Source organism: Urocitellus parryii, chromosome X (genome assembly GCF_045843805.1).
Source record: "Urocitellus parryii isolate mUroPar1 chromosome X, mUroPar1.hap1, whole genome shotgun sequence".
NCBI classification, from domain to species: domain Eukaryota; kingdom Metazoa; phylum Chordata; class Mammalia; order Rodentia; family Sciuridae; genus Urocitellus; species Urocitellus parryii.
In genome coordinates, this window is record NC_135547.1 from 30,765,661 (window position 1) to 30,782,219 (window position 16,559).

At 46.3% G+C, this 16,559-nt stretch overlaps 1 protein-coding gene across 1 annotated transcript; it reads right to left on the reverse strand.

The window, feature by feature from the left end:
• Positions 1-10,314: 10,314 nt before the first annotated feature.
• Sowahd (sosondowah ankyrin repeat domain family member D) lies at positions 10,315-11,295 on the reverse strand. Its single transcript, XM_026409082.1, has one exon. It carries the CDS (start codon positions 11,293-11,295, stop codon positions 10,315-10,317), a length of 981 nt encoding a protein of 326 aa, XP_026264867.1.
• Between the last annotated feature and the right edge of the window lie 5,264 nt (positions 11,296-16,559).

A 16,559-nucleotide genomic window follows, 5' to 3' on the forward strand; every position in this document is an offset into this window, starting at 1 on the left:
TATATCTAATATGGAGTTTCTGTGGGCTCCCCAAAGGGAGAGGGTGTGGGCATGGAATGCAAATAAGCTACAAAAAAACCCACAAAACAACTAGTAGTTTTATCATAAAGCCTGCAGATCTAAATTTAAGGTCAGTAGCCTCCAGTTCCCACTTGTTACATGAACCCCCATCACAGATGATGAAGCAAACACACAATGCTGGGTGCTGGGCTGTAGCAGTGAGCCATGCTGATAAGCCCATGTTTTCGTGGCTCACAGTCTACTAGGAGGTACAGGGGAGGCCAGACAGTTCCAGCCCCTAATGCTGAGTGCTATGCCAAGGAGGCCACTAGGTACTCGGGAAACTGTCCTGAACATGGTAAGAGCTGCAGAAGAGCAAATAGAGCCTGAATGCTGCAGAAGAGTTAGATTTGGGGGGGCAGGACTGCAGAGTGGAGTGTGGAGTATTCATGTCTTAAGCAAAAGAAATAGATTGTAAGAAGGCCCAGGCAAGAGAAAACCAGGAGACTGGGGAACTGAAAGCCACTGTGTGGCATGATTCTAGAAAAGAGACATTCAGGGGTAGGGGAGGAGATACCAAGAGGAAGTAGTGATGAGGGGTGAGACTGGACAGGCAATGAGGGGCCAGGTCCCAGAAAGTCTCCAAGCTTTGAGAGGGAGCTTGAATTCTACCTTGAGGTCAAGAAAAACATTAAATAGAGTTCAAAGAGACGGGCTGGGGATGTGGCTCAAGCGGTAGCGCACTCGCCTGGCATGCGTGCGGCCCGGGTTCGATCCTCAGCACCACATACCAACAAAGATGTTGTGTCCGCCGAGAACTAAAAAATAAATATTAAAAATTCTCTCTCTCTCTCTCTCTCTCTCTCTCTCTCTCTCTCTCTCTCTCAAAAAAATAAAATAAAAATTAAATTAAATTAAAAAAAAAAGAGTGGCCTATCACATTTGGGTTCCAAAAATCCTTGAGGGGAGAGCTTGAAGAAATATTTGAGGTGATGGATATGCTAATTGTACTGATTTGGTCATTACACATTGTATACCTATGTCAAAATATCACTCTCTGTGCCATTAATATGTACAATTATTATATGTGAAGTAAAATGTAAAATAAAATTGCAGCCAGGTGCTGTGGTACATGCCTGTAATTCCAGGGACTCAGGAGGCTGAGATAGGAAGATTGCAAGTTCAAGGTCAGCCTTAGCAATTTGGTGAAGCCCTAATCAATTTAATGAGATCCTGTCAAAATGAAAAAAAAAATCAAAAGGGTTAGGGATGTTGCTCAGTGGTAAAGTACCCCAGGGTTCAGTCTCCAGTATCTAAAATAAAATAAAATTGTAAAGTAATAAGCAAGAACTATGAGGAAAAAAAATGAATCATCAAGGTTAGTATGAGAACAGTCCAGGGCTGGGGATGTGGCTCAAGCAGTAGCGCGCTCGCCTGGCATGCGTACTGCCTGGGTTCGATCCTCAGCACCACATACCAACAAAGATGTTGTGTCCGCCGAAAACTAAAAAATAAATATTAAAAATTCTCTATCTTTCTATCTCTCTCGCTCTCTCTTAAAAAAAAAATTGCAGTCCAGAGATAGGGTCGGATAGGCTTAGAGTAGAGACTCATTTGGGGCTGTGGTTTGTAGTTCAGATGGGAGGACATAGCTAGTGACCAGAAATGGGGCAGAGGCAGTAGAAATGGAGTGAGATGGACAGATAAGAGAGATTTAGTAGGATCAACCAGGTTTGTGATTGACTGTAGGGGAGAAGGCAAAGAAGTGGCAATAATGATACTCAGGTGCTGGCTTGTGCAACATTGCAGTTGGTAGTATTACTTATGAACAGGGAAAGTCCATGAGAAGATAAGGTATTTGGGGTCAGTATGGGTGCATCAAGAGTTCAATTATGGCCATGGTGCACCCCTGTGCACTCAGGAGTCTGAGGCAGAAAGATCACAAGTTCGAGGCCAGGATCATCAATTTAGTGAGAGTCTGTCTCAAAAAAGAGCTGGAGATGAGTGGTAGAGTGCTTCTGGGTTCAATCCCCTATACCAAAATAAAGAGTTCAAGTTGATTCATTAAGTTTGTGATAGCTGTAAAACATCTAGATATCCAACAGACAGTTGGGTATATGTATGTGCAAGTTGTGAAGAAAGAACTGGAGCTGGGTGTGGTGGTGCACACCTGTAATCCCAGAGGCTTAGGAGGCTGAGAAAGGAGGATTGTGAATTCAAAGACAGCCTCAGCAAAAGGGGAGCACTAAGCAACTCAGTGAGACCTTGTCTCTAAATAAAATTTTAAAAATAAAAAGGGCTGGTGATGTGGCTCAGTGGTTAAGTGCCACTGGGTTCAATCCCCAATACCAAAAAAAGAGGAAAAGAAAGGGGGTGGGGTAGAGAAAGAAACAAAAGGAACGAACTGGAGGTGGCGGTGGGGTTAGGGGAGGAGTTTTGTTTTGACTTGGAAGTGACAGTTTGTTTACATTGTTTATAATGGCATGAAGGACACAAAAGAGAAACCTGAAGACAAAGAGATCAATAATCAATGGATGGAAGTACTGAAGGGTGGGAAGCATGAGTCAGAGGATAGGACTAGGGCTTTGTCTTGCAGAGGAGGAGAGCCTAGCAGTTTGAGAGTTTGGACTCAGACTGACTAAAACTTGGTTCTGTCACCTTCAAGCTATGAAACCTTGGAGCAACTCACTCTTCTTGAATCTTGGTTTCCTTAACTATAAGCCAGTGACATTATGAGTACCTACTTCATAAATTCAGTCTGCTGATTAAAGGCGATAATGCACATAATATGCTTACCATTTTGCCTGGTGCATGGTAACCTTGCTTAATTGGTGACACATAAATATATTACATGCCAGGCAACATGGTAAGCAAATAACAGGAGTGTAGGAGGAAAAAGTGAATGCACATGCAAGCGAGTTCACAGGTTTGGGGACAGGAAGTTGAACATACTTTTTTAGGGGGGGGTGGGCTGAGAATTGAATCAGGGGCACTTTTCCACTGAGCCACATCCCCAGTCCTTTTTATTTTTTAAATTTTGAGACAGGGTCTCATTAAGTTGCTGGCCTCAAACTTGCAATCCTCCTGCCTCACCCTCCCAAGTCACTGGGATTGCAGGCTTGTGACACTGCATATGGCAGTAAACACACTCTTTTAAAGTGGTTTCTATTTTTTTGTGTGTATGTGCTGTTGGGGATTGAATCCAGGGCCTTGTATATGCTAGGCAAGTAATCTACCACTGAGTTGTAGCCTTGGTCCAGGTTTCTATATTTTTGATGAGAGAATGTGAGTTTATCTCCTACAGGGCTATGTGATTTATCAGGAATTAGGACCATCACTACCAACAAAGAGAACTTAGTGAGACCCTGTCTCAAAATAAAATTAAAAGGTCTAGGGATGTAACTCAGTGGTACAGCACCCCTAGGTTCAATCCCCAGTATAGGAGAGAGCAGGTGGGAGGGAAAAAGGAGGAAGAGGAGGAAGGAGGAGAGGGGAATAGAACATAACAGAACAGAGGAGCCTTTGGGAAATGGTCAAGTCATGAGGGCTCTGTGCTCATGAATAGGATCGATGTCCTTATAAAAGAGGCTTCCAAGATTTGCTAGCTCCTTCCACCTCTTCCACCATGAGAAAACATAGGGAAGGCACCACAAATGAGGACTGAGTCCTCACCAGACACCAACTAAGGCTGCTGGTGCCTTGATCTTGGACTTCCCAGTCTCCAGAACTGTGATCAATACATTTGTGCTCTGTATAAAATCACACATTCTAATGTATTGTAGCAGCAGGAATAGACTATGACAGAAGGTCCTCATGGAAGACCTGCCCAGAACCAATTACTGTGGGATGATGAAGTGAGAATGGCCTTAGGCCTGAGCCTAAGCAACTCCATTTTAAAAACTCCAGTTTGAAATATGATATTTCAAGAGCTTTGTAATGTTTTGAACAACTAATAATAATAATAAAAGAATAAAAAAACCCCAAAAACTCCAGTTTGAAACCTGCAGTCTCATCAGGCACACCCATAGATCCCTTCAGTATGACTTCAAACAAGGCTCACCCTAATAAACAGAGTGAAGTCCCCACCTGATATGAAGGAAAGGTGAGAAGATCAGGGTGGAGACCAGATGATTCTGACCCCAGGGTAAATGACATCACTGAGAAGTCTGATGGTAGCTGATAAGGATTGAAAGGTGGGGTCAAAAGCCCCAAAGCATAGTATAAATAATAGAGCAAATGAACAGAAATTCAGCCAGCCAAAACAAGGGTGCACTCTAGGTGGAGAGCCTGATGAAGACCTGACATCCCATCACTTATGATTGTTTCCTGAGCCTCTGCGTGATCCTCACCACTCTCAAACTCTACCGCCTAGTCTGGACCTTGGTGAGAGCTGCAACTTCTCCCTATGACCCTCTCGTCAACGGGTCATCCAGTCCACACCAGGAAAAGCCTGCCTTGGTTCCAGACCTGATCACCTCGGTCTCAGTGATGTGCATCTACTGGACTTAAAGCCTAAGGCTTAAGACTTTTGAACTTAGCACGCAGAGGGAATGTCTGTCATTAGCCTATCATGATTAAGTGTTTGCAGTGCTTAGAATTAATCTAGAATTGTTTGCTGTGAATTGATTATGTCTATTGCAGTGCCTAGCATTAAGGATTGTCATTTTCTTGACTAAGAACCTATAGAGTGAAACTATATTGAGTAATTTGAATGAATAAAGCATTGAAAGGGGTAAAAGCTCGTGGACATTCTTTATTTCTCCCCTCGACTGCATACGTCGCAATTTTGCCCCCTCACGACATGAAGGTAGAAACCAGATTGCAGAAAGTTGAGTGGATCAGAGGTAAGGAAATAAAGACAGTGAGGAGGAGATCTCTCTTTAGAAAGACTTGGCTATGAAGACGAAAGAGCGAGTCACATGTTGGGCCAGAATGATGGGAGAGGTTTTCACCTGTTTGTCATTTAAAGGGAATGACACTGAGGATGAATTTGAAGATACAAGGGAAGGGACAATTCATGGAAGTAAACCATGGGAGGAGAGGAGATTGAAAACTTCAGTTAAATGTTTTGTTTTTCTTTTTTATTTCATTTATTTAGGTACCGGGATTTGACTCAGAGTTGCTTTACCACTGAGCTACATCCCCAGCCCTTTTTTTCATTTTGAGACAGGTTCTCACTAAGTTGCTGAGGCTGGCCTCGAATTTTCTTTTATATATATATATATATATATATATATATATATATATATATATATATATATTTCAGTTGTAGTTGGACACAATACCTTTATTTTATTTATTTTTATATGGTGCTGAGGATCGAACCCAGGGTCTCACACATGCTAGGCGAACACTCTACCACACAGCCACAGTCCCCGCCCCTGGCCTCAAATTTTCAATCCTTCTGCTTCAGCTTCCTGAGTCACTGGAATACAGGTGTGTACCTGGCATGTGCCTTTTTAAAAAAAATTAATAAACAGGGTCTCACGATGTTGTCCAAGATTGTCTTAAGCTCTCGGGCTCATGATCCTCCTGCCTCAGCCTCCTGAATAGCTGGACTATAGTTGCAACCAACTCTATGAATTAAATCTTGAAAGAGGACAGGCATGCTTCTTTCTTAAAATGAATGGGAATGGGGAAGACAGGGAGGTTGGGTGTGGAATATATGGTATGTTAGCTATGTCAGGGGCATTTCTATAGATAGAATGAGAAGTTTAAGGGATTGTATGATTTTATCGTCTTCAGAGAATTTCAGGTTTAGCTCTGACTCCAATTTATGACTTTACTAGAAACAAGATCTAACATATTAGCTGGGTGCGGTGGCTGGAGAGGCTGAAGCAGGAGGATCATGAGTTCAAAGCCAGCCTCATCAACAGTGAGGTGCTAAGCAACTCAGTGAGACCCTGTCTTTAAATAAAACAGAAAACAGAGCTGGGGATGTGGCTCAGTGGTTGAGTGCCCCTGAGTTCAATCCCTGGTGCAAAAAAAAAAAAATATCTAATATATTTAGTATTTGGTGGTCATTTCTTAAGTTGCTGCTTTTATTTCTGTGAGTGGAGAACAAGGTAAGTCAACTTATTACAATTATGTCCAAAGTAAAAGTTTATAATGGGGCAGGGAGTAGCTCAGTGGTAGAATGTATACTTTGCATGCTCTGGGTTCCATCCCCAGCACCACAAAAGATAAAGTAAAAGTCTATAGGTTGTGAAGAACATCAGCAGAGAAACAGCCATTTCTCCATCACTGGTGGAAAAGAACTTGGAATAAATGTGAGCCCATTTTTAAAGATGCGGGTCAACCACAAGATCCATCATGGGCTACCCTAGCAGATAAAATAGCTTTACCACAAACACCTGGTAAGCCCCTTTTAATTCCTTCAAACATCTGTTATTTCCTATTCTCTGTGTGTCACTCAACGTGAATATATTCTACATACAGGATCTCGAATTCTCTAAACATCCTTGCAAGGGAGACTGTATTGTTCCCATTTTATAGATGATGAATCTACAACTTGGAGAGGTGAATACTTTACTCAAGGTCACTAATGTAGAGTCAGGATTTGAACCTGGGATAGGCTGCTTCCCACTATACCAATGGTTTTAAATTTTGCTCTAGGGGCACTGTGGTCTGTCTCTATAAGATAGATATAGGGGCCAGGTGTGGTGAGAAACACCTGTAATCTCCAGTGGCTCCTAGCAGCTCAGGAGGCTGAGGCAGGAGGATCCCAATTTCAAAGCCAGCCTCAGCAAGAAACTTAGTGAGATCTTGTCTCAAAATAAAAAATAAAAAGGGCTAGGGATGTGGTTCAGTGATTGAGCACCCCTGGGTTCAATCTGTGGTACCAAAACAACAACAACAAAAAGACTGATGCTGAAACAGTTCCATGCCACTAGTGTGAGGTGCATGCAATATGCATGCACATATATTTTGCATGTAATCTATTTTTTGTGTGTGTGGTCTGGAGATTGAACCCAGGGCTTTATGCATGCAAGGCAAGTGCATGCAAGGCAAGCACTCTATCAACTGAGCTATATCCCCAGCCCTGTAATCTAGGAATCTCTGAATGGCAATGCTTTATACAAAACAAAATCTTTGTGTTTTAAAAAGATGGCATTTCACTGTCTCAAAATAAAAAATAAAAAGGGAACTGGGCACAATGGCGTATGCCTGTAATCCCAGTGACTCAGGAGGTTGAGGCAGGAGGGCAAGTTTGAGGCCAGCCTCCGAAATTTAGAAAGACCCTGTCTCAAAAAAAAAAAAAAAAAAAAAAAGGCTGGGGATGTGGCTCAGTGGTAAAGGGCATCTGGGTTCAATTCCCAGTACCCTGCCCCTAAAAATAGAGGTAGCAGGTGGGGAGAGGAGATCTCAGCCTACCTTCAACCTGGGGAGCTCCACACTGTCAGTTTTACACACAGGGCTTCTAGGTAAGCTTCATTAGAGCACAGGCTTTGGAGGAAAGAGAAAGAAAAGCATAATGGTATTGCCCTTATATGGGTCTCAGACCAAAGCATGACTTTTCTTGAAGTGATGCTCCAGAAATTCATGGCTTGTGATGCATTTGCACCCAGTTTTCTCCCTCAGCACTTCCATCTTCCATGTGACTGCTAGGGTGATTTCCCAAAGCCTCATGTTACTCTTCTGCTTAGAAACTTCCATGACTGCCAGCTACCTTTTGGTTAAAATCAGAATTCCCTCTTTTAGCATAGCCTTCAAGACCCTTAGTGATCTGGACCCTATCCACTTTTCCAGTCTTGCCATCCACCACTCCCCGGATCCCATCCTCCTGCCAAACCGGCTGACTTACAATTCCTGGCTCTCGTTATATCCACTGGCCAGCTCCCACTCACCCCTGGCACTTCAGATCTGGCCTGACCTTCCCCTGCTTTCCTGAACTTCTGGTTGGCTCAGGCCCTGCTTCAATGCTCCCTCAGCACCCCCTTCCCCCAACCTTCATGCTCATCTCACAGTCCAGCTTCTGTTTCCTTTTCTTGTCTGCCACTAGAATGTACTTTTGTATCATCTGCTTAACTCTGCTTTACTCCCCTAGAAAGACGTTTCTCAGGGAATTCGTTCTTTCTCTTGGGATAAGCATACCAGTCTTGCCTTGAAAAGCATACCAGAAATGCCAATGGCTTGATGTTAGGCACAGAGCGTTTTCAGCATGGGAGTTTGTCCCCTGCAGCCAAACCTCAATTTTACATGGAGGAGGTAGGCTAGGCTATAACACATGGTGAGAAAAATCTGTGGGGAAAAATAGCTGACTACAGGAAAAAAAATATCAAAAGCCACTCTTGAATCTTCCAGCTGACTTGGTTTTCATTTTGGAAAGAGCTGGGTGGATACTTGTCTCAGGTCCCCAAATCTGCTAAGAGTTAAGATTTTTTTAATACTTATTCCAGCATTTTTTAGGTGGACACAATATCTTTATTTTACATTTATGTGGTGCTGAGGATCGAACCCAGTGCCTCGTGCATGCTAGACAAGTGCTCTACCACTGAGCCACAACTCCAGCCCAAGTTAAGATGTTTAGCTTCAGACTTTTCCTATAAAGAGGGGATGACTGTTGTTAAGTGTCCTTTAAATGCTCAGCACACACCAATCTTCCTTCCAAGCCAGGAGCCTGAGGACTCAGCCATGTGGCAGAAAGGCCCTGCCTGACAGCCTTCATTGAGCCCAACCCACCTTGGCAGCTGTCAAGGGGGGAGGTGGTGCAGCAGAAAGCAAAGTCCTGCATCAGCCAGTTAGCACTTACAAAATGGTCACAGGGGTGGAGGGGGCTAATATCAATGTCAACGCCAATGCCAAATGCCAGAATCTGGGAACTGCTCACCATCCCCCCTTCAACCATCAGAGAAAAATTTATTTCGAAAAATAAAAAAGGAATGCTCTATTACCCTGTGTAAATATGTTTAAGGTGTAGTTTCTAGAGCCATAGGGCATGTTGAAAACAACAATAGAAAGGGTTTGGATCATTCTGTGCAAAAAATCTAATGAGATATTAAAGAAAGGCAAGGAAGTTTCCAGCACAGAGGGGGCAAACAGACCCATCAGAACGAGGTGGAAACCTGGATCAGCATGGTGTTTCTGGGTTATTCTGTAATAGCTGTTTCTCCTGATGTTTGAGGACTGGGATGAGAGGGTAACAGTCCATTGTAAGGATTCCCCAAGCCCCCAGAGGCACAGTGCTATTTTTAAAATGCACTGTTCTGTAAGGCAGCATGGCTCTCCAGTCACCAACTGCTTTTCCCTCCTTTCAGGCTGAGTCATCTCTCTGGTGTTCTGTTTAATTCATGCTATTTCTGAATGGGAGCAATTTTCTAACTACAACTTGTGTATTAAACTTGGTTTTTTAAAGACGTGGGCGAGGAAAGCCTTATCTTGGGGGAAAATAGTGCCAGTGGGTGTGGCTCATTGGAGGGCACAAGTCAAGTAAATTACATGACTCATATGAAATATCAGAAATTTGTAGACTTTTCCTTTTTACCATCTAGACATGACAAGTCCACTAGGGTGAGACTTGCACACCAGGCCAGACCTGAAGACAGCTCAGGACACAGGTGACTGTATCTCTCATCAGAGCCAAGACAGAGGTAGCCCCTTTGGTGCACAGCTCTGACAATATGCTCTGAGAATGAGACCCAGAGCCTGCCCTTGGATCACTAGCTTGTGGCTGTGGGTTGACCACCTCTTCCTTGCAAACATATGCACTCCCCACCCACTGTGGTTAATAAGGGAAAACAAAGTCAAAGGACAGCTTTGTCATGTGAAAGGAAAAAACATTCCACTTTAATATGCTTAAGAAGTCATCCGTACACTGAAACAGGTACCAGTAAGGCCTGGGTAGTCTCAAGAGCCAGAGACCGCCTCTACCCGCACAACGAGATTCATTAATGGCAGAGTTAAACAGGCAGTTAGGCGTTCCTCTGCATCAATGGTGGTTTGCAATCTTAACCCATTTTTCTAGTGAATGTTTCTTAATAAACAGCGCTTCCGCCTGCCCAGCATGGCTACTGGAAAGCTTAACTTTCCCTCTCCCAAACGGGACCACGCACGCTCCTTGTTCCTAAATCAGTCCGGTAGCCCACTTGGTCCTCGGCTCTCAGTTAGGGGTTGCCCTAGGCCCTGGGTGCCTCTGGCCAGTGGCTGCAGCAAACCTGGGAGCAGGTACCTGAGTTGGGCCCAGATGGGGTCTGCCCCTTGCAGGTCCACGCTGTGTACAGGGGCGCTTCTCCTTCAGTGGGACCTGGGACAACCAAGGATAGAGGCCTCCCCATAGCGTCGCGGCGCCACCAAGCACTCTTGTCTCCATCGTCCTCAACGATCTTGGAAGAAGGGGAAGAGATGACGGAAAAGGCCCTGGATTTGTGCCACCCGGCTGCCCGCAGTGTCCTTCTCTTTGGCCCGAGGAGCCGCGGCTCGCGTTTTTGTCTCGGTGGTTGTCGCGCTCGTTGCGCTGGGGGTCCGTCTCAGCGTCCACACAGCGCCGCCGCTGCCGCTGCTGTTGTTGTTGGCGTTGCTGCGCTCGCTGCTGCGCGCGGTCTCCCAATCCTCCGCTCCCGACAGCTCACGCAGCCTCAGGGGTGCGTTGGACGGCAGGTAGTGGCAAGCCCGGTGGCCACTGTGGTCTCGGCGAGTGGGGTCAGCGCCCAGGGCGCCCACCAGCACTTTGATGACCATGTCGTGGCCCTGCAGAGCCGCCAGGTGGAGGGGCGTCAGGCCGCCGCTGCCCGGGACGCTCACGTCGAGTGGCAGTCCCCGGCGCTGGGCGAAATCATGCACCAGAATGAGCTCCTCGTGGCGCCCGTGCTTGGCCAGCCAGTGCAGCACGGTGTACCCCGTGATTGGGTCGCCTCGCAACAGCAGCCCAGGCTCAGCCTCCAGCAGCTCCTGAAGCACCTCAAAACGGCCCTCGGCGGCCGCCAGAATCCACGCGTGCTCCCGCGGTTCCAGGCACAGTCCGCTGCCGTTCGGCCCGCTTGGCCCTCCGGGCGCGCCGGTGATCGGCTCCTCGGTGCGCTCTTCGGACAGCCACCCTGCGGGAGCCGCCCCCTGCAACCCCAGCAGCTCCCGCAGAGCTCCCCGCCTGCGCCCGGAGCCCGCTCCGGAGAGCATCAGCGAGCTGTGGGAAGGGGACTCCCGGGAGGCGGCGGCGACGGCGGCGTTGCCCCGGTACCTGTCCAGGCTGCTGAGGTCCACTCTCGAGGGGCGGGGCTGCGGAGCGCCCCTCGGGTTCTGCCCGGTCCGCGCGCGAGAGGCCTTGGGCGCCGGGCTCACGGCCCCTCGGGGCTGGGCCATGGTCTTACAGCTGCTGCCGCGGCGGTTCCAGCGTCTAGCGTTCGTTGCCCTTCCCGGGCCCCACCGGGAGAGGAACTGGCGCTGGCGGTGGGGAAGGAAGCGGCTTGAGCAATTGGGCTCAGAGGGAGGGAGCAAAGGAGGGGAGGAGGAGGGAAGGAGGGAGGGAGTAAGCTCGGAAAGGCCCCCGCGTGGGCGGTGGGGGGCGCCGGGGGAGGGCGGGCCAGCTGGTCCTCTAGGCAACCCGGGCTCAGGCGCCCTGGGTAACAGCCACCTCCGAATCCCCGGGGCACAGGCGGCCCCGCCCCAAACAGCCAGGTGAGCTCCGCAGCCCCGCCTCCGGCACTGCGCGGGCAGCAGAGGGCAGGCGCGTGGGCGGGGTGGGAGGCAGCCTGCGGCCCTTGTAGCCGGAGTTCAGAGCATCCCGGCAGCTGCTGGAGGAGAGGTTCTAGTGCGCCTCCTCCCTGGCGGGCTGAGCTCGTCGCCAGACAAGGCCTCGGAGAGCGTGATCTTTGAGCTCCAGGGCACTCGCTTCCCACCCCCTTCTTTCGCCCTTCCCTCTTATCTCTCCAGGAATCTCCCTGAACTTTGTTCCTGAGCCGCCTTTGTCCTGCGCCTAGCATTCAGGGAGGCTGTCTGGTCGCCCCATGTGACTCAGGTTCGTCTGCCCTGCCTTTTACGTGACCTTGATCCTCTCCGTAGAAATGGGCGCTGCCTTAGAATTCCTGCGGAGACTTCAGAGAAGACTTTCCAGGGAACTGAGAAGGGGTATTCCCCTGCCGCCCCGCGGCTTCCTGCTCCACTCTCAGCTTTCTTCCCCACTCCTCTCTCATTAACTCTCAGATTGGCTTGGAGAAGCAGCTACAGGTGAATCCTAACCAGCGCCACGGGAACGCCCCACCCTCTTCAGAGATGCCTCCTGCTCTTTCCCGAGGGACTATTTCGGCAAATTCAGAGCCTCGGGCTTTTGAAAAAGAAGGATATTTAACACCCCTCCCCAATACCGCTTACCCCAACCCTGATCTTGCTCATAATACCAGCCTCCTCTTTATTCTTCCCTTCCCCCAAATAATGATAGTTCTTGCCTTCTGTACCCTACCATGGTAAGGAGTTCAGTCTGTGAGCAATAGGGGTCCATAGAAGGCTCTTGAGCCAGGAAGGGCACAGCTATGATTAAGGTTGCGTTATAAAGATGATTCTGGGAAAGGCAGAGGCAAGAAGCGAGAAGACTATTCCAGCAGTCTAGACTAGATGGGGTGGGAGTTCTCACCAAGGCAGCCCACTCCAACTGGGCCTAATAGTGGCACCAATGATAGTGTCAGAGGCTTTCCTCCTTGATCCTCAAATATCTGGGCTCTAAATACCTTTCTGACAGCTTATACATTTGTAATTCATTTTGAACATTGACCATGTGCCAAACACTGTGCTAGATGCTTTATATATGGTAACTCTTAATCTTCCTAATGACCTTAGGAACTAAATATCATTACTATCCCCAGTTTGCAAAGAGGTTAGACCACTTAGTCAAGGTCACCCAGCAGGAAGTGGCAGAGCAGGTCTAGGTGACGCAGTAGCTTTTGTTCTGGCACAGAGGAACTGGCATTCAAGCCAGGCTTATCAACTGGAAGTCACCCATGCAAGCCCCGAATTCCAGCCAAATGGATGAGTTTGCCCCAACTTGAGCTGATCTTCTACTTGCTCTTCTCTACCAGGAACTCTCTCCCTCATAGCTTCCCTCTAGTGAAGTTCTCTGTCTTTCAAGGTCAGTGTCTGCCTTCTCCAGGTGGACTCTGTTTACCCTGGCCCAGAGTGATGCTCTTGTTCCCCAACTGTCTGTTTCAACTACTCCTTTGGCACCCAGCGTAGCTGGCCTTGTTTTATATTTCTCTCCTCTTGCTCTTCTGACATGTCAATTAAACTATAAACTTTGATGAGTATATCATATTATCCTTGTGCACCTAGTAAGAAATTTTTACCTTGTTATGATTTGACAGTCTGGGAAAATGTGGTACGTGTATGTGTGTGTGTTGGAAAGATGCATCCACAGCCAGAGCCTCCATGCCCACTCCCATATCCCTGCCTCAAACTGACTCTGCAGGATACTAAAAGCAACTCAGATTTGGTCAATTCATAAAACTTTTTAAAAAATAGTGATTAGGGCTGGGTTTGTGGGTTAGTGGTAGAGCACCTAGCACCTGTGAGGCACTGAATTCGATTCTCAGCACCATATATAAATGAATAAATTAATGGTCCATCAACAACTAAAAAATTTTTTTAGAAAATAGTGATTAAGTGGGTTCTTCCTTGGGCTATCTGACCAAAGCCACCTCCTGGTCTTTGCTGACTCCTCAGAGACCAGGCCCAGAATGGGCCCCAAACTTTCAGGCTTTCATTTTCAAAATGAGCCCTAACTGACAAGCAGCTACTTCCGTTGCTCTGGGAACTCCCCTTCACAAACCCAAAACTGTAAACACCAAACCACACACATGCACACATACTTCCAGAATATGCAAACAGCTGCAGCAATATTTTTTTTAAATCAAAATGCCAACATGGAGAATGCAGCACGGAAGAATGCTTGGACTATTAATTTTCCTCACCACTAAACAGGCAATTCCTTTCCTATCAGCACTAATAATATCTCTGGTTCCAATTCAAAGACTGTAAAGGCAGCCAGTCCCCATGACACGTGTGCCCTCGCTTAACTCTTTTGAGACCAAAGCCACAGTGTCTCCCTAGAAACTTATTTCATTTTACTTAGCAAATACTTTCTACCTCAGGATACCAGTTGGATACACTGTTCCTGAGCACCCCAGCATCCATCTCTATTTCAGTAGAGAGGGGCTCTGGAATTTGATGTCAGGGAGTGAGATAAAGGGAGTGAAAATAGAACCCACTTACAACTCAGATGCCAGGTACCTGAAGTATCTGCTACCCATTATCATCATTGTGTGTTTGTGTGTGTGTGTGTGTGTGTGTGTGTGTGTGTGTGGTATTAGGTGTCAAACATAGGGACATGCACATGCTAGGCAAGTACTCTACCACTGAACTACTCCTCCAGTCTGCTAATCTTCCAAGGGAGTGAAGTGACACACTTCAAAATCTTGGAAATGACATTTATTTGGTGTTGCACACCAATAATCCCAGTTACTTGGGAGTCTGAAGCAGGAGGAACCCAAGTTTAAGGCCAGCCTGAACAACTTAGTGAGGCCCTGTCTCAAAAAATTCAAAGGTGTTATGAACGACCAATAAAAAAAAAAAAAAAAATTCAAAGGATTGGAGACGTAGCTCAGTGGTAGAGCACCTCTGGAATTAATCCCCAGTACCAGGGGTTCAGGGGGAGTGCAGAAATGACCTCCCAAAAAGTTAGATATAGGCTGGGTATTTACATTGCAGATGGTAGTACCTGGTGTTTTGTCCAAGTAGCATCCTCTCTAATGCCTTTATGGGTTTATTTACAGATCCTGGACTATTAGAACTAAAAGAGATCTTGGCCGAGCATGGTGGCGAATGCCTGTAATTCCAGCGGCTCTGGAGGCTGAGACGGGAGGATCACAGGTTCAAAGCCAGCCTCTGCACTGATGAGGTGCTAAGCAATTCAGTGAGACCCTGTCTCTAAATAAAATACAAAATAGGGCTGGGGATGTGGCTCAGTGGTTGAGTGCCCCTGAGTTCAGTCCCCAGTACCCACCCCCCCCACACACAAAAAGAACTAAAAGAGATCTTAATGTTTCATTGATGTTCATTTTCCCAAAGTCAAAGAGATGGCCCAGTCACAGAAACTTAAAGCTGAAGTGTTAAGTGTACATCGGAAATCAATCTTGATAGAGAGAGACAGCAGTTTAGAAATATTATTAGAAGTCAGTGGGGAATTATAATTGATCTTAAAAATTTAATTTACATGCAAGTTCTCAGGTACCTGCCCCTAGGGCAAAGCCAAAGGCCCAATGGGCAAGAGAAAGATGTATGGAAAATGGGAAGTAAATCTGTCAGGTTTTCATAATCTTCAGGGAACATTCTTGAGGTTCCTATTTGAGAGGAGATCTAATATTGAATACCTTTTCCTTAGACTATGGACCAAATCATATAGTAGACACTTCACAGATTCTTTCCTAATACTTCAGAATTAGTTTGTTCCTCAGTCTTTCAGTCAGGTCTGATATAACCACTAGGAAAAAAATTATATCACTTTGAGAGCTGGGTAACTCAGAATAGTGGAAGGTGGTAGAACCACTTAGACACATGTGAACCATGTGACCAGAGCTTCTCAAAATGACTGAGGATGAGGTGGGCAGGGAACAGAAAGAAATCTTCAGAGCTGAGTGGAATCAGGAACTTGCCTAAGACTCAAGCTGAAACTGATGGACTAGAACCCATTGGTCAAGCCTGAGCCCTGAGTGTGATAAATTTTTTTTTTCCATTTCACATTTGATTGATTCTTGGATTAAAAGAATTCCTATGTGCGTGTAGGAATACATGACCAATGCAATTCTACATTGTGTACAACCAGAAGAATGGGAATTTATCATCCATGTATGTATAATATGTCAAAATACATGCTACTGTCATGTATAACTAATAAGAACAAATTAAAAAATAGAAATAAGATGATTAAAAAAAATAATGCCACATTCTGGAAAAGGCCAAATGTAGTATCATGTGCAGACACACGAGGGCGCTCTAACCAATTAGCAATTGAGGAAATCAGAAAGACCACGCAGGTTTCAACCTGGGAGGAAAGAGGCGTGGTAGGCCCTTCCTTGCTGTGAATGGAGGCTTGTACCCTGAATCAGGCTGCTCACCCCTGGCCCTTAATTAACTACGTGGAAGGAGGTACTAGTGCCAGGGATTGAGGTTTGAAGGCCCAGATGTCATGTTGGAGAGAATGTGAGCAATCTGGAAAGAGAGAAGATAGTGAACTGTACAAAGTGGTTCCTCATTTTATTTATCTATTATAAGAGGAGTTAGTCGGCTTCTGTAATAATGAAAGGCTTAGAGTAATACTCTCATGCTTTTCAATGTGCTTTCATGTATTGGGGGTGTGGTGGGATCTCACAATGTTGCTGAGGCTGAACTCAAGCCATCCTCTTCCCTCAACCTCCCCAGTGTTGGGGCTACAAACACATACCACCACTCCCAGCTGTTTCACATTTTTAATTCTCTCTTTGATCCTAGGAGTGAACCTGTGAGGTATGTAGAGACCACAGTATTTATATCCAATTTATATGAAGGGTGAGAGATTAAGGGACTTTCCCAGAGCCAGATGG

Excerpts from the sequence above, each read along its gene's own strand:
- Sowahd (XM_026409082.1), bottom strand. The coding sequence starts at position 11,295 with ATGGCCCAGCCCCGAGGGGCCGTGAGCCCGGCGCCCAAGGCCTCTCGC.